The sequence below is a fragment of the Pocillopora verrucosa genome, chromosome 5, assembly GCF_036669915.1.
Source record: "Pocillopora verrucosa isolate sample1 chromosome 5, ASM3666991v2, whole genome shotgun sequence".
Classification (NCBI taxonomy): domain Eukaryota; kingdom Metazoa; phylum Cnidaria; class Anthozoa; order Scleractinia; family Pocilloporidae; genus Pocillopora; species Pocillopora verrucosa.
In genome coordinates, this window is record NC_089316.1 from 17553865 (window position 1) to 17580973 (window position 27109).

The window sequence follows — 27109 nt, forward strand, 5'->3', positions numbered from 1 at the left end:
GGTGAGCAATTCCATGCTTTTCTTAATTGATTTGGGTGTCCTCAAGGCACTCAAAGAACTTTTTTTTTTGGTAAGTACGTATCTTCAAAAGATCCGCAAAGGCGTTTTTCAGACATGAATGTAAAGGGTACCCCTTTACCTCTCGTAATTGCTAAAAGAGAGAGCAGTGCCATTGACTTTTTAACAACTGATACCTTAGTTCCATGGTACACATAGTTCGCTGCTTTCGCCAGATCCTTATCATATTCTTTGCCCGTTGATTTATTTAGTTTACAGTTGTGTGCTTCTGCTCCGTTTTCTCCAAAATAAAAGTTAACACTGACGCAGTTGTGGTCCACGTAACAACGATACTCGCACGTGTCCTTGTCAATCACACCAGTTTTTGCAATGGTATGGTTAACAAGACGTTGTCCCACGAAAAACAAAGTGGATGGAAATGCCAATATACGGCATTGATCTAAAAATTCAGAGTATTAAATATTAAAAAGCGAAATGGGTCATCAATTCAAATCACAATTCTCCTCACCTATCTCAGAAGTTATTATAACAAAGCGCGCGTTTGCAAATCCTGTGTAACTCCTAATGAGCCATTTTGGTGTATATCTCGACGCACGCATGGCCGAGCATAGATAACACGAGGTTTCCCGTCTACTCTATCCGAGTGGTTTAAAAACTCTCAAGATTGTTTTTCTGTTGCATCCCGATTTACGATTTGTGAGAGCATGATCAGGAGGGTTTGACTATCCTGCCGAGTTGTTTTGCTTTTATGCGTACGATGCAACACTTTCAGGACTGTAGCCCTCCTCTTCAAAACAGCAACATGGAACATTGCAAAAAATATGGTGTTCACCCGCTCGGAAAACTAGTTGTGACTATTTGAAAACGCAGCATTATTCACACACTTTCTTACATTTCCCGAAAAGAAAATCCAACCTTCTCCCGTTGTTTTCGAGTCGGCGAATTGGAGGTTTTGTTCCATTATCCAGCAGTTTTCCTCCACAGTTAACTCTTCGAAAACGATTGTTTTCCTAGTGTTAAGAGAACGGTGAACAGACGGGAAAACGGTTTGTATTTCGTTGTTTACGGTGTTTTTCCAGTAACAAAACATTGTTTTCACAGACGTTTTCCGTTGAAGACGATGCGTTTTCTTCCATTTTCTTGGACAGTAAATGCGTAGATAACGCTTAAAAACAACGTTCATGGGTCAGTTAACATATTGAAATACAATGTTTTCTGGCTTTGGTAGAGAAAACGCGTTGTTATCAGCGGTTCACCACCTGAATGCGGTTATTCCCACGCATTTTCACGTATTTGCCGTTCGATTATCCTGCGGAAAATGGTATGTATTTCTATATTCATCAGTGTTTTACTCTGTCAACCATTTGCACATCTATATATACATTTAGTTTCCTCGCTCATAATTTCCTTGGCTCTAGGCTCCCTTGCTTTGGAACGATTTTGAAGTTCTATCAGTTGCTGAATCCACTTCGCATATCAGATGATCCATTGAACTACTTGGAATCATTCCCTCCCTTATGTGACGCAAGTAATAAAAGCCTTGACATAATTTTTTTCAAGCCTTTTTATTACCAATTAACCATAGTAGTATTCGCCTAGTTACATCAGTTCTTAATCATACAATTTTTACAAATATGCACGACACAGAAAACCTTGAAACCTAACATTTTAAAAAAGAATTTAAAAGTATCAGCGCAAAAAAATGCACTCTTACTACAAGATTAACAAAATTGTATGTCTAACCCTTGGCAAACAAATACAATCTGCTTCATTTTGGTCAATAAAATGAAACTTGTAGGTGATACATAGAAGCCTTGCACAAAAATGAGTGAAACCTAATATCTGTTCACCACCTGAGGTGGATCATATGTAAAATTGGGAAACATATGCGTATATGTGAAATTTGGATGATTATTTTGGGACTCACAAAGGCAGTCGTAAAAAAAGCTTTCACATGTATCATCAAGTTCAACATTTTGAGCCGTTCTCTTAATGTTAATAAATATGACAGAAAATACTAAAAAATTTTCTAGGCTCAAATATCAAAGTTTGAAAAATCCAACTCTACACCATCCTTAAGTATAAAAGAACTTTTGCAGTTGAACTTAAGGATCATAGCAGGGCGTCTAGAGGAAAATATCCCATATTTAATCTAAATCAAGAACATCCATTAATGACTGCGTTGCTATACTGGATCCACTGTGACCAAAAATTGCTTAGTAACACTAACAGCATTCATTGAGAAAAGAAAAAAGAAAAAAATAAGAATAATGACAATTTAATGGCCTAGAGAAATTTCTCTGGCACTTCATTGTGGCTTCTGGTACTTGGACGGCCAACCTGGCTGTTTACCATTTTGCTTATTCAATGCAATTCAATGCTGAACTTCTTAGAAACATGTTAGCCAATCATATTTGGATACATGAAAGATGTCTAACAGCACGTGACAGAGAAGCTGTTAGATAAATGATGTTTACTAAAATAGATAATTTTGTTAATTTTCTCCTCAGGCAGTTATTTTCATTTTTCACTCGCTATTCTGAGGGTAGTATCAAAAGAAAAGATAATATTAGTTAAAATGTAAAAATGCGAGCACACAAATAAAAGCCCACAAATCTGGCTTTTTAAAGATTTCGAATTGCTATTTTTGTGGTATTCTGACCAAATTTTCTAGCAGATTTTAGAGCACATTTTTAGAAAACATGGCTTCACTGAGGCAAACTCTATTGCTCAGTTCCGCTCTCACCAAGAATGGTCCTCTCGATTTCCCGTCGCAAAAAAGCTTTCCTTTATTTATTTGCCCATAAAAAAGACTTTAAGACACATGTCTCAAAAACAGTTTTGTTGTTCTTTAATTATCTCTTTTTTTGTGTTGTTAGAAGCTAAAATCGATTTTTCAGCTAGACCGCTGCGACTGCAATAATATAGCTCACGGAATTTTCTCTTGCTACTAGTTACAAGATCTATTCAGTCACAGTATAGATAAAATATGGAAACTCCACATGCAATCTTATTCATACCAGCGTGTTCAGAGGGGAACAATCTCTTCGAACATAATTTGCATACCAAAACTTCACCAAAGAGTAAGCAAGAATTCTGAAAATTATCGATAATGCATTGAAAAAAAATTTCCCACAGTTAAACAAACATAGAATCGCGTGCCTCAATACCCTTGAAGCTACGTACAGTGGAAAATAACAATGCTGGCGATTGTCGCGAGTTTTTGACGCTATTTACGATATTTATCGAGTTTTTCTAAAGCTGTACTGGCACCTTGAAAAAGATCAAGGCTTTTCGATCTAGCAATGTATTTACATGTCAAAGCTGTCTGCTAAATTCTTCACTATCTGCGTGAATCGAGTTCGCCTTTTTAATTTGACTCATCAGTTTTTCATAACAGTTAATTTATTGTAGCTTGTTATATATATTTACATGATCAGGTTCAGCCCACGATTGTTTTCGATACTGCATAAATTTTGATGGAAACAGAGGGGTATTCATTCACACTTGACGCAAATTATGGGCATATTTTGAGTTTTTCATGACATTATTTTCGTTTCAATATCATTCTGAAGCGCATTGCCTTTCTTGATATGAGTAAAAATTTTTTAGCTCTGAAAGTTTTTGGGGCGACAAAAAGATCGCCTTTTATTGAATTTTTCATATTTCCTTAGCGACGGAAGAAATTTATTTTGGCTGTATCTGCACGGTGGGGTATAGAAACAAATCAATCAAGATTCTTTTTATTGATGATGCAAACATCCTTGAGAGTGACAACAATATTTTGTTGAAAAGCTGTTTAGATATTGTCAAAGAGAAGGAAAACGTATTAGACTTAATTACAAGTAGAAGGAGCAGGCAGTTGAAGTAATTCAAGGTTGGTTGGATGTCCCTTTTTGCACCGAAATTTCTAGATGCTTGTTAAATGGTAGGATTATTTTGGCTAGATTCAGATTCAGATTGTCGGGGTAATCGAGATGGGTTATTTTACCATTCAGGAGAAAGAGGAAAGAAACTATTTTAACACTGGTGATTTTCAAATAATCAAAACCTGTTTATGGCACCAACGACCTCGTTGAAAGCAAAGAAATTCACTGGTGGCGCTCTTACCTAAATCGTAATGCAGAGGCATTCGAAGTAGTTTACGTATTATGATAAAAATAAAAATTTCGTAGATATTTGCCATAAATGTTTTGAAATGGAATGAAATTAAGCAGTGCATTGCGGAAAAATAGAGACGTACATTTGTTCTTGGCTTTAGTAAAGGTATTTAAAAATCAGAGAGTGATCTGTCGTCTACGAAAAGTCTGGAAAAACAGCGGAGTTGCACTGTGCAGTATTTCCAAGGAAGCATACATACCCAGTCCTCCACACGAAAGTTTAATCAAATGACCAAAAGTAGTTTAGTTTTTCCAAAGAAAAAAACACAACATACATACATAAAATGTGTATCGAGTTCGGTCTGCATGGTGGGATAACCCCTACTTTGTGAACTCATAAAAATGTGTTCTGAATTTTGTAGAATGCTTCCAGTATGCTCTGAAAAACTCAGCAATATTCGGTGTTTCCTAGATAGAAGTTTTAGGTCAGAAATGGTTGGCACTAATTTATAATGCCGACTCATGGCAATTTACTGAGAATTTCATAAACGCAATTATTAAGGCGAACAGAAAAATCTTTTCATAGAACAGACTTGTAGTCAAAAATCATTGAAAACTTCATGTATTTTGACAAATAAAGGAAATCATGATACAGTTTGTTAAAAACTTTGACTGTCCTCTTTAACTTTTTCTTATTTTACTTTAGGCGTTGTCGTTGGCCAAAGTACTTTTTGTACAGCATGTGCCTTGGCTAAGAACGTCAAAATTTTCCATTTATATTGTCTAACGCTTCTAACAGGCAATGCTGTGTTATCTTCTTCACCGGAACACAATATAAAGAATAGAGTACAGAACCCTGTTATCGCCACATTAGAGTTAGTCAGGTGAGTTTTCTGCACTCAGCCTTAAATGAAAATTCCTCTGAGATCGCAACAAGCTTACAGTGGATCAAGTTCTGAAGCAAGGCCAAATCATGGCAGCCACGAAATCTCGTATGAAACAATCCAAAAATATGACTTCTCTTCCTCGAAATGGATTGAAATTTGGCAGGGTTCATGAGAGAGTCAGATTGCAATAGAAAATGCAAATGAATGAAATAGGTAAAATTTAACACCGACTGGCACTTTAAGAGTTTAAAGAACGTTTAAGGAAAATATCAAAAAAAGCCATATTTACATTGAGCAGTAACTAGACTGAATCAGTTCCATTCAAGTCCAGAGTGACATCATCCCCAATGAGAACAAACGGTGCCCAATACTTTACTTCCCTGAACTCTCCAGACTCTCTCATAGATTTCATGGCTTGGTTAAGAGCTTCACTGACCCTCTTTCCTTTAACTAGTTCTTTATAGAAATGCTCCATGAACTTGAAAGTGGCCTCGTCATCAATTGCCCACAGGGACACCAAAGCGGAACGAGCCCCGGCACCTAAAAATGCTCGAGCAATGCCAACTACCCCCTCAGCCTTTATTTCTCCATGAGCACTATGACAACAACTCAACACAACCAATCTTGCCCGCATTTTAGCTTCTAACACATCCGTCATTGTCAATAAAAAGTCTCTCTCCTCAGGTTTATAAGATTCCGGAGCAGGGTTTGGGGCTAAAGCAATTTCTCCTGTTTCCATTTTGCCATGTGCGGCAATGTGCACTAAAGCAACTGTGGATAGTCGCTTTAAGACTTCTCCTTTAGTCGCCTTTTCTCCTGTGAGGGGAACCGTCCTTAGGATTCTCCCAATCATCTCTACCTCTTTCTTTGCGTATGGCAACTCACACAACTTTCTCCCTTCATAGAGAACTCCCTTTAGGTACGGATCTCCCACGAGAAGTGCGCCTGTCTTGTTGTGGAAGTCAGCGGCACAATCAGTAATTAATTTCAAGGTAGTCAAGGATGGAATCACTCTGATCCTTAGAGACTCACATAGATACTCCTGCTTTGGGTTCATCAATGCTGCATAGGGTACCAAACATGATGGACCTTGCGGAACGAGAGTGAGGTCATCTCCATGGACCAGGTCAGCAATAGGAGCAATTATAAGGTCAAAGAACCTCTTTAAACTTTCCTTTGGCGAAACAGGCTGAGAGATACTGACAGGGGCCCTTTCAGTCGTGCACCCCCCCTCATGCGACTCATTAAGTGAGCGGTTTTCAATTTTGACGCCAGCACGTACACCAATTTCGTCCAAGGCGGTACGGTTTAGAGTCGAAAAGAAAGTCTGCGCATCTTCTCCTGAAACAAAGTCTCCTATCTCTTTTCTTCTCAAGGTGACTTCTTCATCTTTCCTTATAACCCAGAGAAATATCTCATTTCTATCGAGAGCTATGAAAACCGTTGTTGAAGGAATGGGTCCAAGAGAGGAACCAGTTGACTTTTCTGACGAATGAGACCAAGAGTAGACCTCTTGACACCCATACTTTTCTTCCATGAGATCTTTAAGAGCCTGCGCCCGTCCATTCTCAGCAACATGCAAGGCATCATTCACTTCACCTTGGTTTAAATGGAGACGCCACAAACTATTGCATACTTCATTATATGTATCGCGGAAATTAATTTTCCACTCTTCTTTAAACTGGAGATGAGCCCTTATTTCATTCAACTTTGATAAACTGGAAATAAAGCAATGAAGTGCACTCAAATATGATCCTCGATCTTTAAAGATAATGTTAAGTACAAAATATGTATTGCCGAGACTTCCATAAGCCTTTCCTTCTCCAGCTTTATCCCCCACTTCTTTTGCAATTTGCAGACCACGCTTCTTGTGCTCGATGGCCTTATGAAAGTTACCTAACCTTGTATATAGAGTGCCGAGATTTTCGTAAGATGATCCTTCTCTTGCTTTAGCCCCCTGTTCTTTTGCAATTTGTAGGTGACGCTCCTGATAGTCGAAGGCCTTCTGGAAATCGCCCAAGTTATGATAGGCAACGCCAAGGTTTGCATATGCACATCCTTCTTGGGTTTTAGCCCCCACTTCTTTTGCAATTAGCAGCTGACGCTCATGGAGCTCGACTCCCTTATGAATATCGCCTAACTTCTGATAAGCAATGCCAAGACAACCATATGCCACTCCTTCTCCAGCTTTATCCCCTACTTTTTTTGCAATTTTTAGACGACGCTCTTGGTACAGAAATGCCTTATGAGAATCGCCTATGTTATCATAAACAATACCAAGATTACCATATGCCACTCCTTCTCCAACTTTATCTCCCATTACTTTTGCAATTTGTAGATGACGCTCATGGTACTCAATTGACTTATGAAAATCACCTAAGCCGTGATAGGCATTGCCAAGACCTCCATAAGCCCTTCCTTCAGCAGCTTTATCCTTCATCTCTTTTGCAATTTGTAGACGACGCTCATGGTAATCAATGGCTTTATGAAAATTGCTTAACTCGTAATAGGCACGGCCAAGATTTCCGTAAGCCCCTCCTTCCGAAGCCTTGTCCCTCATTTCTTTTGCAATTTGTAAATGACGCTCATGGTACTCAATTGCCTTATAAAAATCACCTAAGCTCTCGTAAATAATGCCAAGATTTCCATAAGCCCCTCCTTCTCCAGCTTTATTCTTCACCTCTTTTGCAATTTGTAGACAACGCTCAATATACTCGATGGCCTTATGAAAATCGCCTAAGCTCATGTAGGTGATGCCAAGATTTCCATATGCCTGTCCTTCTCCAGCTTTATCCCCAACTTCTTTTGCAGTTTGGAGGTCATGCTCATGGTACGTCATTGCCTTTTGAAAATCTCCAATCCTGTGATAGGCAATGCCAACACTACCATATGCTCCTACTTCTCTAACCTTGTCCCCCCCTTCTTTTGCAATTTGTAGACGATGCTCATGGTACTCAATTGCCTTATTAAAATCACCTAAGCTCTCATAGGCCTTGCCAAGATCTCCATAAGCTTCTCCTTCTCCAGCTTTATCCTTCACCTCTTTTGCAATTTGTAGACAACGCTCAATATACTCGATGGCCTTATGAAAATCGCCTAAGCTCTGGTAGGTAACACCAAGATTTCTATATGCCCGTCCTTCTCCAGCTTTATCCCCAACTTCTTTTACAATTTGGAGTTCATGCTCATGGTACTTCATTGCCTTTTGAAAATCGCCAAACCTATGATAGGCAATGCCAACATTACCATATGCTCCTATTTCTCTAACTCTGTCCCCCACTTCTTTTGCAATTTGGAGGTCACGCTGATGGTACTCAATTGCCTTAGGAAAATCGCCCAAGCTCTGAAAGGCATTGCCAAGATTACCATAAGCCCGTCCTTCTTCAACTTTCTCACCAACTTCTTTTGAAATTTTTAGATGACGATTATGGTACTCGATGGCCTTATGAAAATCACGTAAGCCCTCACAGGCATTGCCAAGACCTCTATAAGCCGTTCCTTCTCCAGATTTATCCTTCACCTCTTTTGCAATTTGTAAACGACGCTCATAGTACTCGACTGCTTTGTGACAATCGTCCAAGCTCATATAGGCAAAGCCAAGATATTCATAAGTCCGTCCTTCTTCAGCTTTACCCCCCACTTCTTCTGCAATTTGCAGATGACGCTCATGGTGCTTGATTGACTTATGGAATTCGCCTAACTTCGTATAGGCAATGCCAAGATTTCTATGAGCCCACTCTTCTTCAGCTTTAATTCCCAGTTCTTTTGCAATTTGCAGATCATGTTCATAGTGCTTGATTGCCTGCTGGAAATTGCCTAGTTTATGATAAGCAATGCCAAGATATCCATATGCCTCTCCTTCTCTTGTTTTATCCCCCACTTCTTTTGCAATTTGTAGGTCACACTCATGGTACTCGATTGCCTTGTGAAACTCACCTAAGCTCTGATAGGTAATGCCAAGATTTCCATAAGCCCATCCTTCTTCAGCTTTATCCCCAATTTCTTTTGCAATTTTTAGATAACGTTCAATGTACTCGCTTGACTTGTGAAGATCGCCTAATTCATGATAGGCATTGCCAATAATTTTATACGTTCTTCCTTCTCCACCTTTATCCCCCAATTCTTTAGCAACTTGTAGGTTACGCCCATGGTACTCAATTGCCTTATGAAAATGGCCTAAGCTCTGATAGGCAAGGCCAAGATATTCATAAGTCCGTCCTTCTTCAGCTTTACCCATCACTTCTTTTGCAATTTGTAAACGACGCTCAAAGTACTCGACTGCTTTGTGAAAATCGCCCAACCTCATATAGACAATGCCAAGATTTCCATTAGCCCGTCCTTCTTGAGCTTTATTCCCCACTTCTTTTGCAATTTGCAGACAATGCTCATGGTGCTTGATTGCCTCTGGAAAATCGCCTAACTTATCAAAAGCAATGCCAAGATTTCCCTCAACCTCTCCTTCTTCAGCTTCATCCCCCACTTCTTTTGCAATTTGCAGACAATGCTTATGATGCTTGATTGCCTCCTGAAAATCGCCTAAGTTATCATAAGCAATGCCAAGATTTTTATGTGCCACTCCCTCTCTTGTTTTATCCCCAATTTCCTTTTCAATTTCTAGACAACGGTTATGGTACTCGACTGACTTATGAAGATCGTGTAATGCATTATAGGCATTGCCAAGAATTCCATACGCTCTTCCTTCTCCACCTTTATCCCCCAATTCTTTTGCAACTTGTAGGTTACGCTCATGGCACTCAATTGCCTTATGAAAATTGCCTAAGCTCTGATATGCATTGCCAATGTTACCATAAGCCCATCCTTCTTCAGCTTTCTCCCCAGCTTCTTTTGCAATTTGTAGATGGCGCTCATAATACTCGATGGCCTTATTCAAATCACCTGAGCTATTATAGGCATTGCCAAGATTTGTATAAGCCCATCCTTCTTCAGCTTTATCTCCCACTTCTTTTGCAATTTGTAAGCCATGCTCAAGGTACTCGATTGCCTTATGAAAATCGCCTAAGCTCTTATAGGCAATGCCAAGACATCGATAAGTCCGTCCTTTTTCAGCTTGACCCCCTACTTCTTTTGCAATTTGTAAATGACGTTCATGGTACTTGATTGCCTTGTGGAAATCGCCTAACCTCTGATAGGCGATGCCAAGATTTCCAGTAGCCCATCCCTCTTCAGCTTTATCCCCCACTTCTTTTGAAGTTTTCAGATGACGCTCATAATACTCGATGGCCTTTCCAGCTTTGTCGTTGGGTTTAAAGTCCTTCTTATCTTGCAAATTGTCACCTACCATCAAATATGAAAAAAGAAAAGATAGTTTTCGTTGAGATAATGGAAATAATCTAGCGATTATAAAAGCACAAAACGTTCCTCTCTTTACTGGAAATAAAGATTATCCTTAGCATTTTAACTTCCACTTTTAGTCTTGTTTAAACTGTACAATCAAATGTAAATGTGTTTATTTAACAAATGGCTTAGTTGATTGACAACTTAAAATGGATGGCCCTCCCATTCTCATTTCTAGGAACTAACACTCTCCTGTTCAGAGGATTATAAAAAAAGAGTTTTTTATAAAAGGCTTAAAGCCTGTGTTTAAATGTGTGAGGTGAATTCATGCCTTTAGTGATGTTGGCAATATTTTCCAAGCGAGGAGAGACGTATAATAAAAGGACCACGATAACTTTTTTGAAAAGTGTTAAATTGCTCCTGTATCCTCTCCAGCTAATCAAGGAGCGATTTGCCACAGAGATAAGAGATTAAAAGTAACCCTCAGGTATACACTACTCAAGAAAGTATACAAGAGATTAAAAATAACCCTCAGGTATACACTGCCTAACGGGGTAAAGAGGAGATTAAAAGTAACCCTCAGATATACACTATCCAAGAGGGTATAAAAGAGATTAAAAGTAACCCTCAGGTATACACTACCTAAGAAGGTATATGAGAGATTAAAACTTACCTTTATGTATACACTACCCAACAAAGTAAAGAAGAGATTAAAAGTAACCCCCAAGAAGGTATAGAAGAGATTAAAGGTAACTCTCAGGTATAAACTACCCAAGAGGGTATAGAAGAGCTTCAAAATACCCTCAGGTATACACTACCAACGAGGGTTTAGAAGAGATAAAAAAAATAAACCTCTGGTGTACACACCCTAAGACGATATAGAAAATATTAAAAATTAACCCTCAGGTATACACTACCCAAGAGTTTATATAAAATATTAAAAATAACCCTCACACATACAATACCCAAGAGGGTATAAAAAAAATTAAAAGTAACCCTCAGGTATATACAACCAAGGTAGTTATAGAAGAGATTAAAAACAACCCCTGGGTATATACTATCCAAGAGCGTATATAAGAGATAAAAGTTCCCCTCAGGTATACACTGCCCATAAGGGTATGTAAGAGATAAAAAATATCCTTCATGTATGCAATACTCAAGAGGGTAAAGAAAAGATTAAAAGTAACCCTTTAGTATATAAAACCTAAGTGGGTATAGAACAGATTAAAGATAATCCTCAGGTATGCACTACCCAAGAGGGTATAGAAGAGATTTAAAATAACCCTCAGGTATACACTACCCAACAGAATGTAAAGGAGATTGAAAATAACCCTCAGGTATACACTACCCAACAGGATTTAAATGAGATTAAAAGTAACCCCTAGGTATACACTACCCAAGAGGGTATAGAACAGATTAAAACTAACCCTCGGGTATTCACTGCCCAAGAGAATATACAAGAGACTAAAGATTTACCCTCAGGTATACACTACCCAAATAGGTATTGAGAGATTAAAAGTAGCCCTCCGGCATACACTACCCAAGAGGGTATAGAAGAAATTAAAAACAAGCCTCACATATACTCTACCCAACGGAGTATAGAAGAAATTAAAAGTAACCCACAGGTATTCACTACCTAAGAGGGTATAGAAGAGATTAAAAGTAACCCTCAGGTATACACTACCCAAGGGAATATAAAAGAGACTAAAACTTTATCCTCAGGTATACACTCCTCAAGAGGGTATATAAAAGGTTAAAAGCAACCTTCATGAATACATTGCTTAGGAGATTACAGGAGAGATTTAAAATAACCTTCAGTTCTTCATTACCCAACAGGATATAGAACAGATTAAAAGTAACCCTTATGTAAAAACTACCCAAGAGGGTATAGAAGAGATTAAGGGTAACCCTCAGGTAAACACTACCCAAGAGGGTATAAAGGAGATAAAAGAGAACCCCTAAGCATACACCACCCAAGAGGGCATATAAGAGATTAAAAATAACCCTCAGGTATACAATACCCAAGAGGGTATAAAGGAGATTAAAAGTAACCCTCAAGTATACACTATCCAAGAGAATATAAAAGAGACTAAAGGTTAGCCCTTAGGTATAGAAACCTAAGAGGGTATATAGGAGATTGAAATTAACTCTCAGGCATACACTACCCAAGAGGGTATAGAAGAGCTTAAAAATACCCTCAGGCATAAAATACCTAAGAGGGTATGAGAGAGATTAAAAGAAACTCTCTGTTATACACAACCCAAGACAATATAGAAGAGATCAAAATTAACCCTCAGGTATACACTATCCGAGAGGGTATGGAAGAGATTAAAAATAACCCCAGGTTTATACAACCCAAGGCGACATAGAAGAGATTAAAATTAACCCTCAGGTATACATTACCCAAGAGGGTATAGAAGAGATTTAAAATAACCTCCAGCTATACATTACCCAAGAGGGTATATAAGAGATGAAAAGTAACCCTCAGGTATACAATACCCGAGAGAGTATAAAAAAATTATAAGTAACTCTAAGGTATACAAAACCTAGGTGGGTATAGAAGAGATTAAAAATATACACTATCCAAGAGCGTAAGTAAGAGACTAAAAGTTACCCTCAGGTATACACTACCCATGAGGGTACATAAGAGATTAAAAATAACCCCCAGGTATACGCTACCACACTATCCATAAGGATATTAAAGGAAATTAAATATAACCCCCTGATATACACTACACAGAAAGGCATGGAAGAGATTAAAAAAAACCCTCAGGTATACCCTACCTAAGAGGTTATAGAAGAGATCAAACGTGACCCTCAGGTATGCACTACCCAAGAGGGTATAAAATAGATTATAAACAACCCTCAGATATATACTACCCGACGGGGTATAGAAGAAATTAAAAGTAACCCTCAGGTATACACTACCCAAGGGGATATAGAAGATATTAAAAATAACCCTCAGGTATACACTACCCAAGAGAACATAAAGGAGATTAAAAATTGACCTTCAGGTATATACTACCTAAGAGGTATATAAGAGATTGAAAGCAACCCTCAGGTATACACTACCCAAGAGAGTATAGAAGAGATTAAAAATAACCCTCAGGTGTCCACTACCTAACAGAATATAGAAGAGATTAACAGTGACCCTCAGGTATGAACCACCCAAGAGGGTATAGAACAAATTAGAAGTAACCCTCAGGTATACGCTACCAAAGATGATATAGAAGAGATTGAAAGGAGTTGGTTCAACCCATCCGACAGAAAAGGGTTGACAGCTGATTCTGATAGACCAATACCTGCTCTTTAGGATAAGATACTATGTAGTCGCGGATTGTGGTACTGCTGACGAGATAAATGGGGCTTTATACCATGACATGGCACTCAGCATGGAGACGAGGCTCAAACAGAAATTGACCTCAAATTTCAACTTCTTCCACTAAAGTGCCCCAAACCCTACTGGAACAATGATGAGCATGTGCCTGCCTACAATATAATGTTCACATGGTAAGACAGCATGTCACGTGACTGTCACATGACTATTTTTTCGTCAAAAAGCAGCCTTCTTTGTCGATTCTGACATATTTCAAATCCCGCTGAGACTAGGGTAAGGACGTATTCAGGCCTTTCATCATATCAGGAAACAAAGAGATCGTACACTTTTGAGTTACATTAAAAAAAACATTTGGAAGCGTAGAACTCCAGAAAATCGACAATGTTAGTGCTGGTCTCTCCTCCATCAATGTTTACATGGAAACGAGGCTGGAATAAAAGCAACCTCAAAACGGGTCAAATCTTTGAAAAAATGAAAGAGGCTGTGAAAATATGAAAGCATATAATTGCCGACATTTCTATGATAGCCAAAGAAATTGTTTCTATGCATATCTGCCAACATTTCCAAACTTTAACGTATATTTCTGTTTATTTATGACAAAAATTAAAAAACGCGGAATTTACTACTAATGTGCTGTACAGAGACTGGATTCTGTTCATTGAGCTAACCACCACACGTGGAACAATAGGTATGGAAGCTTCTTGCCGTCAGTCATTCTTCGAAATTCAAAGAGAAACGACTGAGAGTGAAAGGTACTGGCAACAGCTCTTCACAATGTAAAAGCAGTAGGTATTTTTAAGTGGTGTCATTTTGTAAGTCAAAAGATACCAGTTTGCAACATGTTCTAGTTTCGTTACGTGTAAACTACAACCACTGATGATAATCTGTGTTACAAACACTTTTGTCTTGAAAATTACCCCCTAAGAAATTTGCTATCTTTACCAATCTTTGTTGCATACTAAAGAATTGTTGAATCGGGATTGTAAAACATCAGTCAAAACCTTAATTTATTGGCCCGCTGTTCCGATCTGTATCGGGAGAGATAATGATCTGATTAGTACGTGTAATGTGCAGACTGACATCAAAAACAACAACAGTCAGTCAGTGTCAGAAACACAAAATGGGTAGTGAAATTATTTCAAGGTAAGAAGCCATTGCTTTGCTTCGAAATTAACGAACTCCATAAGCAAAAGTTGTCTGAGATTGATTCATTTGAAAAAAATTCTTTTCTCAATGTCAAAATAATTGTTTACACAGTTTGGTGTCAGGAAAGAAACGTCACAACACCACTTCTTAAAATAAACAGTAAGGAAATAGAGCAAAACCCAGCACGATTTTAAGTGGAAGCCAGAAGAAAAAAAGGCGAAGAGTACAGTCGTTCAGCTCTTCTCGGTTTTCGCAATTCCATTGAACGACACCTAGACAACGACGGTGTTACAGTGAAAATATCAAAAAACCAAGTATTTCAAAACAGCAACAAAATTATCGACACCAAGCTCAGAATCAACCGCCGCGCTGGCAAAGAAAACATTCAACATAAGTCAGTTATTGTACCATCTGACCTTGCCAAAATTCGAGCCAGCCCGTTCCTCAGTATAACAACTCCAGCCAGACTGCTGAGGAGAACGTGGTTCTACGTTTCGCTTTACTGGTGCAGGTGTGGAAGAGAAGGCCAGCGAGATCTTCGCCGCGACAGTTTTAAGTTCACGCGCGATGCCAGCGGCCGCAAGTACGCAGTAATGACCCACAAGGAAGCCACAAAAAACCATCCCGGTGGTGAAACCAGTAAGTCCTCAGCAGAGTGAGAAACAAGGCTCTACAGTACTGGAGAAGATGATGATGCATTTGCCAGTCTGAAAGTTTTTGTGGCAAAATTAAATCCGTCGTGCTCAGCGTTTTTCCAATGTCCAAAGCAAAGCGTGAATACTGAATGCCGTTTGGTACGAGAACAGACCACTGGGTGTCAACAAGTTAGGCGAAATGATGAAAACTATATCTATTGGAGCGAAGCTCTCTCAGATGTACACCAACCATTCCGTTCAGGCGTCTGCCATAACCATGCTCTCTGACGCGAATGTTCCAAACCGTCACATCATGTTCATTTCAGGGCATAGCAGCGAGTAAAGTATAGCTCACTATAGCTCACGGCCGTCTGTGTCGCAGCTGGAAAGTGTCTCCGACACCATCTCAACTGCACTTCAGAATCACCAACCACAGAGCACACAAATTTCCACCGTCACTAGTGCTCCACTCCTGCAAAGTTCGAACCGAATGACCTCCAACGTTTCGATATCGACCGCAACTGCAAGCTTTCCCAGTGGCTTTTTTAACTCCTGCAATATTCAGGGCAACGTCCAGGTGTTTTTCGGCTTACAGAGCTGCTCTGATGACAAAAAGTGACTTGATTTTTTGCGGCATTTTGTATCAGATTTGTTGATTACCCAGTTTTGATTCAGCTTTCAAAGCGATTGTCTCTTCCAGGACAAGCGATGCTCGCCGCTGCACCTCGTGTGCCACTTTTTTGTTCTTACCACATTTTGACATCATCTGTGATCTGTTACTGAATAGACGCACGGCAACTTGGTATCTTTTTGGTAAGTGGAACCAAAGCTCTATTCCAAACAAAGGCTTGGAAGTTTGCCCTCTTGATATGATGAGACAAGCATTCTGAAGTCGGTGGTAGGTCTTCACTTTTCAAATTTCGTTGACAAAAAAGAAAATATCTGGTGTCGTCTACATTTGAAAAGTTCTTTGCAGAAGTGTAAAGGAAGCAGATAAAAGACTCAGCAGCCTTCTGCACAGGCTCCTGTATGGCAGGATTCTGTCCTAGAGTACAGAGATCACGCTGCATCTGTTCTATCGTGAGCAGTACCTTCCACGCCTTCTTTTTCCCTACTCCAGAGTAAGCACTTTTTGAGTCGCAACCAGTCAGTGCATGGAACGATGGAAGACATCTACAAAGAGATTCTCCCAGGAAAGCCTGAATCTCATGGACTGGTCGGTATCTCAGTCTATCTTTGACGCCTGTTTTTAACCACAGTTCCTGGCAGTTTAAATCTGAAAAATGTGCTACTGAAAGCACGACAACATCAGTGTCTCGTGATTGTATCACAATGCGTGGATGAGTGGTTGCAGCGTGTTAGGCATGAAGCAGAAGTCTTGTATCTCTCTCTTCATGATCCGAACGTAGATTTGGCCCAACAACTGCGGAACCACGAGTTAGACACACTGCTTTTAATCCATCCTTTAATCCTCCACCTAGGACAACCTTCTGCTGAGGGCCTAAATATGCCGGTAATTTCTTTGTTAACGACTCACAGAGAAAGGTGGCTAAGTTTTGTTTGTTCTTTGGGTTTGAGATAAATTTTGACCGCTGCTTCGGTACTGGTGTGGATCTACTGTGGATTTTGATTTCAAACAAGCTTGATTCTCCTCTCTTGCTGCATTCCCCTGCCTTACTTGAGACAGGCCTATATTGGTCGAAAATCAGGTCCACTCTGGTGCGGCTGTTCTGATGAAATTTACTAGTGACAACGTCTTGGTATTTCTGCGACAAGTGGCCAAATGTTGCAGACCTTGCTGATCTAACCATCTGAATGAGAGCCATCGCATCAATTAGACATGCTGTAGGGTGCTGTGATGAAGGCAGGCTTGATCTACACGTAACATTGTTTTCAAGGACATGCATTGGGGTTCTCTTTGTCGTCTTTCTGAGGCTGCTGTCAGGATGTACAAGGGCGACTGGCACACTGCAAAGCTCATCTCTTTGAGATCAATATCCCTGTGCCTCGAAGCAACCTGAAGGCGACCAAAAAGCTTACGATCAGCATTAACGGTTACAGTCTTATCTTTCTGTTTGCTCACTGCAACTGAATGTTTTAATCTTCAGCCGCTGGATTGGATCCCAGAAATTAATTTCATTTCTCTGGATTTGCGGTGAAAGAAAGGTTTGCATGCTTTTTCTGTCTAACTCTTCTGCGTTGAGAAGAATGCTTCCCTCTGCGCCTGGAAGAACAACTGACCAGTGGCAAGATTAATTAAGGTTAAGGGTATTTCCACCTCTGAGATTTCTTCTGGAATCTGAAAAGGGTCACTGAGGAGACCAATCGTGAAGGTTTCAGCCATATCCGGCCAAACTTGCGCAAACGGTTGGTTAGAGCGGCTTACACTGTGGTTTCCAGCAATGAACTCTTGGTGAACTGCGGGGTGAGTTAACTGCAACATGTGCATGTCAGAGAGATAGACTGGAAGCCACCTGGAATAGTTGACCCTTTCCATAGAGAAAAAATGGGGAACCATTTCTGTTGTGGCAGAGAGGTGGAATTTCCAGTTCCCAGTTCGTTCAGCTTTAACAAACTGCAGAAGCAGCAGCACAATATTAATGTATCTTTCCCAGAAACTAAAAAACTTTGGACTTCTCTCTGCCTTCAGATTTGAACCACTCAAACAGTGTTATGAGAGGATTGACACAATCTTAAGGTGCTTTCCAGGCATCATTAACGAAGCAATCCTGCCTCACTGTATTCCGACACTCTCTGCTTTGGTCAGCAACACTCTGTTTGACTCGGTCATCCACACCAACTTCAGCCAGTCTAGGAAGGCTTTCCACAACGGCCTGAAGAGCACCTTTATGGTTAGCTTGTGGGCACGAATACCTCTGTTATATGACTTTCCAAGCATCAAAACTGAGGCAGTACCAGCTGCGCAAACCCCTGACTCAATCAGTAAGTCTTCCAAGCCTGACTGTGCATACTGCTTTCCAAGCAGAGAGAGAAAGTTAAGGGCAATGTGGAACCCCCCGTTCTGATCAGTGTTTTTAAACTCCTCCTCTTTTCAGACGTTTTCACTTTTAAATCGGCTTTTACAAAAAATACATCAGAATTACGTTTCTGACAGAGTTTTTTAAAAAAGAGCTGTCTAAAAATCCTGCTGCTAACCTCAACACATTGCCAAACATTTTTTTGAAAGAAGGAATATGATCAAGCAGGAAAGGAAATACAAATGATAATATTAATAGTAGGTGCAATAGCGATGTACAAACAAGGGTCGAGTGGCCATTTATAAAGCTGCGATTTTGAAAGTTTGTGGTGAGTAAAAATTGCGATATTCGTTACGTGATCAAAACGATGTAACGGGATTGAATTAAGCTTACATAACGCTAGGCGCAACTGAAACTAGAATAATTCTGAGAATCGAATCGGTCACTTGCATGCCGCAGTTTCTTAAGCTTATGCTTTACAATGAAATGATTCTATCAGTAAGGTTTCAAGATTACTTTAGTCACGTTTGGGAAGATTCAAGATTTATAATACAAACTGTGAGTAAACAAACCTTATTAGATAAAGAAGCCCTCTTGGTAAAAACAAAATAATGTATTCATCCTTTTTTTAGTAAAATCTATGGGAGAGATGTACTAACTCCAAGATAAAAGTGATTCAATATAACAGGGACTTCCCAATTTAAAAATCCAATGAATGCCGTTTTCCTTATAGCTATCTAAGACCTGGTCTGAGCTTTTAATATATATATTTATAAATGTTATTTTTTTCAAATTCAACTGTCATGGAATCCAGATACAAAATGGTCAAGCTTCTTGTAGACAACCCCATTCAAGGCCAACTCATTGTGAGCCCGGGGTAAAAATACAAACAGCAGCTACGTTTGCAGTTTAGAATAACTTCATTCTATTTTATTGTTATTGTTACAGTTACGACAAGATTTTAATTAAAAAATCAATTTTATTTGACTGTAATTAACCCCTTCACTCCCAAGAGTGCTTGATTTTCAATTACAATTTAAGATATTGTATTTTATGGAAAAGAATCAACAGATTTCATTCACAATTTTTTTGTCAAACCAAATTTAATGATTGATTAGGACTATTTTATATGAATAACTGTAATTGAGGATTAATCCATATGACGTTTTCAAGAAAAGAAAAATAAATCAAATTCCATCTTAATATTACTACATACTCATGTTAATAATTAATCAAAAATATTTTACACGTAAACCTTAACTAAGCCTGTAAATAAATTTCATTGAATACTTGAATTTTTTTAATTTAATTAAGTTTTTTAAGAGTTTAAAGAGTTTAAGAGTTTAAGAGTTTTTAAGAGTTTTTTAATTTAAAGTATTTATTTTATATAATTAGCCTCAAATTTTTGCTTAAAATTCCCAGTAATTCTTAAACATTCCTAGAAATTCCTAAAAATTCCTAGGAATTTTTTTAGATTTACAGCTTTTCAGGGAAGGTCATTGGTGCTCTGAGTTGGAATTCCGAGGAATCACAAGTCCTGTTGGTTATAAACTTGGAATTTCTGAGAATTTCTGGGAATTTCTAGGAATTTCTAGGTTTTTAGAACCAGAGTTGTTATGGTGGGGAATTCCCAGTCCGGATTTACCGTGAAAATTCACACCTTTAATTCTAGGAATTCCTAGGAAAAAATTCCTACGAATTCCAAAATCCATTTTGCAAGGGGAGGCAAATTTATTATCGTTAACCACATATCTGAGACCGAAGAGAATACTACTTATGAACCGGCTGCAATCGCAGCTTGCCTGGAAATTTCGAGTCTTTCATGCTTCGCAAGCTTAGTTTCTCATCAGCCGACATTTTGTCAAAGAGCAGCAGCGAAACATGCACAGGCCCTTACAAAAGGGATTTTGGAATTCCTAGGAATTTTTTCCTAGGAATTCCTACGAATAGAAGGTGTGAATTTTCACGGTAAATTCGGACTGGGAATTCCCAACCATAACAACTCTGGTTCTAAAAACCTAGAAATTCTAGAAATTCTCAGAAATTCCCAGAAATTCAAAGTTTATAGCCAACAGGACTTGGAATTCCTAGGAATTCCAAGGAATTCCAACTCAGAGCACCAATTGTTGATTCTGCACTTTGAAATTCAAATATTTCTTCTCAAATTTTGACTTAGCACTCTTGGGAGTGAAGGGGTTAATTACAGTTAAATAAAATTGAGGTTATCTACAAGAAGCTTAACCATTTTGTATCTGGATTCTATGACATCTGAATTTGAAAAAAAAAAAAATATATATATATATATTAAAAGCTCAGACAAGGCCTTAGATAGCTATAAGGAAAAAGGCATTCATTGGAATCTCAATTTAACAAAGCGCACTGGGATTGAGAAATCCCTGTTATATTGAATGACTTTTATATTGAAGTAAGTACATCTCTTCCACAGAGTTTACTAAAAAAGAGCTGAATACATTATTTTGTTTTTACCAAGGAGGGCTTCTTTGCGTAATAAGGTTTGTTTACTCACACTTTGTATTATGAATCCTGAATCCTCCCAAACGTGACTGAAGTAATCTTGAAACCTTTCTGATAGATTTATTTCATTGTAAAGCATAAGCTTAAGAAACTGCAGCATGCAAGTGACCGATTCGATTATCAGAATTATTTTAGTTTCAGTTGCGCCGAGCGTTATGTAAGCTTGATTCTAGCCGCTATATCTATTCTTTGATAAGATTTTGATCACGTAACGAATATCGCAATTTTTACTCACCACAAACTTGCAAAATCGTAGCTTCATAAATGGCCACTCGACCCTTGTTTGTACCAGTCAATATGTTAAATATTGTCCCTTTTTTAACTCCAAGGTGCCAACGACTTTCTTTTCTTTTACAACACTCTCGCTGTTCTCGTTTTCCCATCGAACCACAATAAAAACTATCTTTAGAAATGTTATATTAAGCAAAACAGTTGAGGAAAGAAATAACTTAACACACGAGCGATCAACCGATGAAAAGTACATTCAAAGATGAGCACCTAATGAAGTCTTCTTTGTTTCCGATCACGGGCATGATCACGTGGATCTTTTAGGACTTGTCATTGGCTAACAAAGTGAATCTGCTGGCTTGCCGATTGCAGTGTCAAGAGAAGCGCACATCTTTATTTTGACTTCTTCGACCGGTTCTCTGCACATAGACGATGGATAACTTGATCTATGTTCTGACGGTGGTATAAATAATGATGTGAGCTCACCCCATGTAGAAATAATCGACAACAATCGATCTTACTACAAATGAAAGATTTGTGGCCGGAAGTTGTCGAGGAAACAAAGACTCAAAACCCTCTTGAGTTGTGTTCATGGCAAAGGTGAGAAATAACACTAGCCAATCACGATTTTGAACGCGATTACAAATCGTCTTTTACCCTCATTTTTACAAAAGAAGGATACCACATTAGGAAGTATAAGAAATATATAGATGACCTCAGTGTACCAGTACCTAAATCAACAAAGCTTGACCGTAACAAGCGTTCAGCAACACGTTCCAACACCGCCATCTCGATTCCTCAGTCAGTCGTTTCCACTGAACTAAAGCATTGGCGCCAACAAAGTAGAGTGCGTCTCATAAAGGAGGAACATTTGTACAAGATACAGAAGCAGCTATATGCGATTACAGAGGCGCGTTGGAACTCTGGTACAGAAATGGTTATGCACTGTCCGAAGTATAAAACAATTTTGTTGATAGCTGACAGACAGAGAAGAACAACAAGTAAACTTTAGAGCTGTTATTATTGAAGAGTGACTTGCACTTTTCATTTGTATATAAGAAGGACTTGTATTTTGCACCAAAAATAAAAGAAGTACTATTTTTTGTGAGATCCAGTGTCAGGCCAATTAAAAAATTAAGTTATGAAAGGAAACCCGGTTTGTACTGCTCAATACTAACAAGTCTTGTTTTAAAAATATTTTCAGATCAGAGTTCAAATAAAGTGAATTGGAGAAGTCATTTAAAAGGTGTTTTTTTTCTCAAAGGGAACAGTGACTACCTCTGTGTTGTCTGCATGCCAAATGTTTGCGAAGAGTGTGGATGATCCACAAGTATTGGAACTATTACAAAAATGTTTTGTAAGAATAAAAAAAGCAAAGCAGATTACAGCAATCAGTCACAAAAACAAAGCAAAAAACTGAAAAAAAGGCAACAACAATCTTGAAAAAAGAAAGATTAATTAGGTGTTAAATTTGTTTGTATAAGGCATGAAAAATTAAAATATAATGTAAACAATAAGTCTCTGACATTGTTTGAGGGAACTGAGCTCGTCTGTTCCAAGGTTTTCTAACAAAGGCAACCAGTATTGTAGGTTAGGGAAGTAACTTATGTTCATAACTAGATAACAATGTAATTATTGTTACACATGTGGAAGTTGTGTACCAAGGAACAACTCATAAATGTTTGATGATTTCGGCACATCTGTGAACATGGGGCATTTTGCATCGCAATAAAAACTTTTGTGATCATGGAATCCAAAAGTCCTTTGAGGTTAGAAAGGAAATCATTGATATTAATACATTGGATTAATTGGCAATTTGCATCTAACATAATAGACTGCTGCTTCATGAGAAATCCATATTAGTGTAGAGATTTACTAAAACTTTGTTTGAGTAATTAATTTCATGATCTTTTAGTAACAAACATATACATGTATGTATATCTCTTGGTAAATTTTGTAGAGTATACCTTTTATCGAGCCAAAGTTTTAAGCCTCTCAAATTACTCCTTTTCTTAAAACCTTCACATTCAAGGTATTGAGAATTTCTTGGAATTTATGTGGACCTCAGGGTATTTAAATTGCCTCAAATTCAATACCCAGAAATTCCCAAGAATTCTACCCTTCTTAAATTATGGGTAGTTTGTATAGCTGGTGTTAATTACTGACGTGGGTGAGAAATTTTCAAGCAAAATTGCTAAAATCTGGTCGGAAGTTGATAGAATTGAGTCTAATGTATTAGCAACAACACACGAGAACCATCAGTCCCGATTACTGCTAGAGCTAAACGAGCTTCGACTCAAGTGTTCAACTTACGAGTCAACCATCGACAACCTTGAAAAGGAACAGGCTAGTCTACTCGAGGTTACAAAAATTCTCTCGAGTTCAGAAGATCGCGAAAACTCTGACCACACACATTCTTCCATCAGCAATGAACCAACTGATGGTGGCGAATGGACTAAAGTAAGCAATGTGACATCGAAGAAACAGAAATACAAAAAAAGTAAACAGAATGGAACAGATGCAAATGAAGATGCAGTAAAACACCTTAACCATAATAATTCCAGCTCGCAAGCACCGAAACAAATTACTTCAAATTCACTATCAAATTTACTATCGCGGGTGATAAGATGTTAAAGTTTATTAACAGTCAAAAACTTTTTGGCCAAATTTCTAACCAAAGCTTGACTTATGTCAACGCCTTTTTAAGGGCGACGGTTGGTATGTCCAACTTCATAATGCCCTCTCTTCGCAGGAAACCTGAAGAACGTATCCTTCATGTTGGCACCAACAACCTCAAGTTCTCTGAGCCACGAGAAATTGCCGAAGGTATCGTCAACCTGGGATTAACGATACAAAATCACTCTCCGGATTGCAAGATAACTATTTCATCGTTAATTTGAAGATCAGACCAAACTCTCAACAACAAAATCGAGGAGGCGAACAAAATTGTGAACCAATTTGCCAAGCAGCGTACCTGGAGAACAATCCCTCACTCCAACATCAAGAACAAACATCTTAATGCTAGTGGACTTCACGTAAATGTACAAGGTACCAAACTATTAGCTAAAAATCTTATCTCGCATCTAAGGAACTCGTGACCTTCTAACAATCCCAAACCTGTTCTTCCTAATAGCATTCTCTCTAGTACCAATGAATTTATTCCTAACAATCGGGGCTTCAAAATGGCTTGTTTAAATATAACTAGTCTTTCGAAACATATTGATGAACTTCGTGTCCTTCTACAGAATAATAGCCTTGATTTGTCAGCTATCAGCGAGATGCGTTTAAATGAAACTGTCGCTGATAATGAGATCAGCATTAGTGGCTATGATATCATTCGTCGCGATCGATCTTTAAACGGCCGAAACAGAGGTGGAGTTTGTTTTTATCTGCATTCTAACATCAATTATATTGTGCGTGAGGATCTCGTATCTGACCAAATCGAAAATCTTTCGATTGAAATTGTCAAGAAGTAAGCCCTTTATTGTTGTAACGTGGTATAGACCTCGAAGACTTTTTCGGAAAGCTTGGTGTGGATGAAAACGAATATTACATCATGGGTGATTTCAACTGTGATATACTTCCAGCGTCTTTTTGTAATGCTAATACTCAGGCTCTGATAAAGATCGCCGATATTTACAATTTAAAACAGCTTATTACTGAGCCAACAAGAACTACGCCATTGATGTTATTTTCACTAATCTTCCAGACAATACTACTTGTTCTGGAGTGTCTCAGATTGGAGTTAGTGGTCATAGATTGATCTACAATTACCGCACAATTTCGTCACCTTCTGTTATAAGGTAACTAGCACTATCACATACAGACAATCAAAGCATTTCAATCGTAGTAGCTCTCGCTCTGACATTTTAGCCCAACCACGGAATTATCTCAAGGGAGTACATAACCTTAACGAAATGTGGCTTAAATAGAAAACTTTGTTCCTGGAGGCGTCTCATGTACATGCGCCCCTCCGATCTAAGCGTTCGTGGCTCCAAAAGTCCGTGGATTACTACAGAGCTTAAGAAACTGATGCATTTAAGAGATGGAAGTCTATCTCTGGTTCCGTCTTGCTAACGTATATTATGCATAAAGCCACTGGACCATTTTTAGCTCTTCCGAAGACATCAGTCTTGTCAAAATCGACTGTAACAGGGGAGAAGCTGGTCTAAAAAATCATTATTGCATTTTAGGTCATCGGGAACAAATTCACACTTATGAATATCGTTTTACGCGAATGCCGAGTTAGGAGGGATAACAAAAGGTTAAAATTAACCCTCAGGTATACGCTACCCAAGAGGGTAAAGAAGAGATTAAAAATAGCCCTCAGGTATACACTACCCAAGAGGGTATACTGAGGAGAGATTAAGAATAAGCCTCAGGTATACACTACCCAAGAGGGTATGCAAAAAATTAAAAATTAATCCTCAGGTACACACTACCCAAGAGGGTATAGAAGTGATTAAAAATAACCCTCAGGTATACACTACCCAAGAGGGTACAGAAGAAATTTTAAAAAACCCTCAGGTATACACCACCCAAGAGGGTATGCAAGAGATTAAAAATAACCCTCAGGTATTCACTACCCCAGAGGGTATAGAAGAGATTAAAAATAACCCTCAGGTATACACTACCCAAGAGGGTATGCAATAGATTATAAATAACCCTCAGGTATACCCTACCCAAGAGGGTATTCAAGAAATTAAAAATAACCCTCAGGTATACACTACCCAAGAGGGTACAGAAGAAATTTTAAAAACCTTCAGTTATACACTACCCAAGAGGGTATGCAAGAGATAAAAAAAAACCCTCAGGTATACACTATCCAAGAGGGTATGCAAGAGATTTAAAATGGCCCTCAGGTATACACTACCCAAGAGGGTATGCAATAGATTATAAATAACCCTCAGGTATACCCTACCCAAGAGGGTATTCAAGAAATTAAAAATAACCCTCAGGTATACACTACCCAAGAGGGTACAGAAGAAATTTTAAAAACCTTCAGTTATACACTACCCAAGAGGGTATGCAAGAGATAAAAAAAAACCCTCAGGTATACACTATCCAAGAGGGTATGCAAGAGATTTAAAATGGCCCTCAGGTATACACTACCCCAGAGGGTTCAGAAGAGATTAAAAATAACCCTCAGGTATACACTACCCAAGAGGGTATGCAAGAGATTAAAAATAACCCTCAGGTATACACTACCCAAGAGGGCATAGAAGAGCTTAAAAATAACCCTCAGGTATACACTACCCAAGAGGGTATACAATAGATTAAAAATAACCCTCAGGTATACAGTACCCAAGAGGGTATAGAAGATATTAAAAAATAATCCTCAGGTATACACTACCCAAGAGAGTATGCAAGAGATTAAAATAACCCTTAGGTATACACTACCCAAGAGGGTGTGCAAGAGATTAAAGGTAATCCTCATGTATACACCACCCAAGAGGGCACGAAAAAGTGAATTCACACTAATTTATATCAGAAGACCGCTCTTTGTCTGGACTCTTTCTTTTGACTGAAAGTTGAGGCATCCACCATTAACTTATATCATTATTGTCCTTTAATATTTCCCGAATGTCTTTGTCAAGCTCGGCTATTCTTGACTGACATCATTGCAATTTCTCATGATATTTCGACTGGAGGCATTTCCCGCCTACAGTGTACGGTCGAGGGCGATTTGATTTACCTCATCAACAACAAGATTATGTTTTGAGACCTCGGGAATCCATCTGCTGGACTTCTCCCTGTCTAATTAGTCCGGCACAGAGACCAATTGAGGATATAACATGCATATTGTTTGGTTACCTGGCGTTGAACGTAAGCCCTTGTTGGCGCACTTGAGACCTGTTGGCGGGACAGAATGTATTGTAGTCATCGCGGAATCAACGAAACAATTCGTTCTTTGCAAAAGCTTTTGATCTGATTTCACATTAACTTTTTG

General features: G+C 38.6%; 1 protein-coding gene and 1 pseudogene across 2 annotated transcripts in view; one reads left to right on the forward strand and one right to left on the reverse strand.

The window, feature by feature from the left end:
- LOC131791961 (tetratricopeptide repeat protein 28) overlaps positions 1-27109 on the reverse strand; it is a 166647-nt gene that overhangs the window by 125349 nt on the left and 14189 nt on the right. Inside the window, exon 3 of one of the 2 annotated variants that reach the window (XM_066167159.1) lies at positions 1628-10300. The exons of the other annotated variant lie outside the window; for it this stretch is intronic. Coding sequence (XP_066023256.1) covers positions 5307-10300 — 4994 coding nt within the window. The 3' untranslated portion in view covers positions 1628-5306. Of the gene's footprint in view, positions 1-1627; positions 10301-27109 lie in introns of those variants that run through there. 2 annotated transcript variants of the gene reach the window in all.
- LOC136281088 (uncharacterized) lies at positions 14723-16037 on the forward strand (annotated as a pseudogene).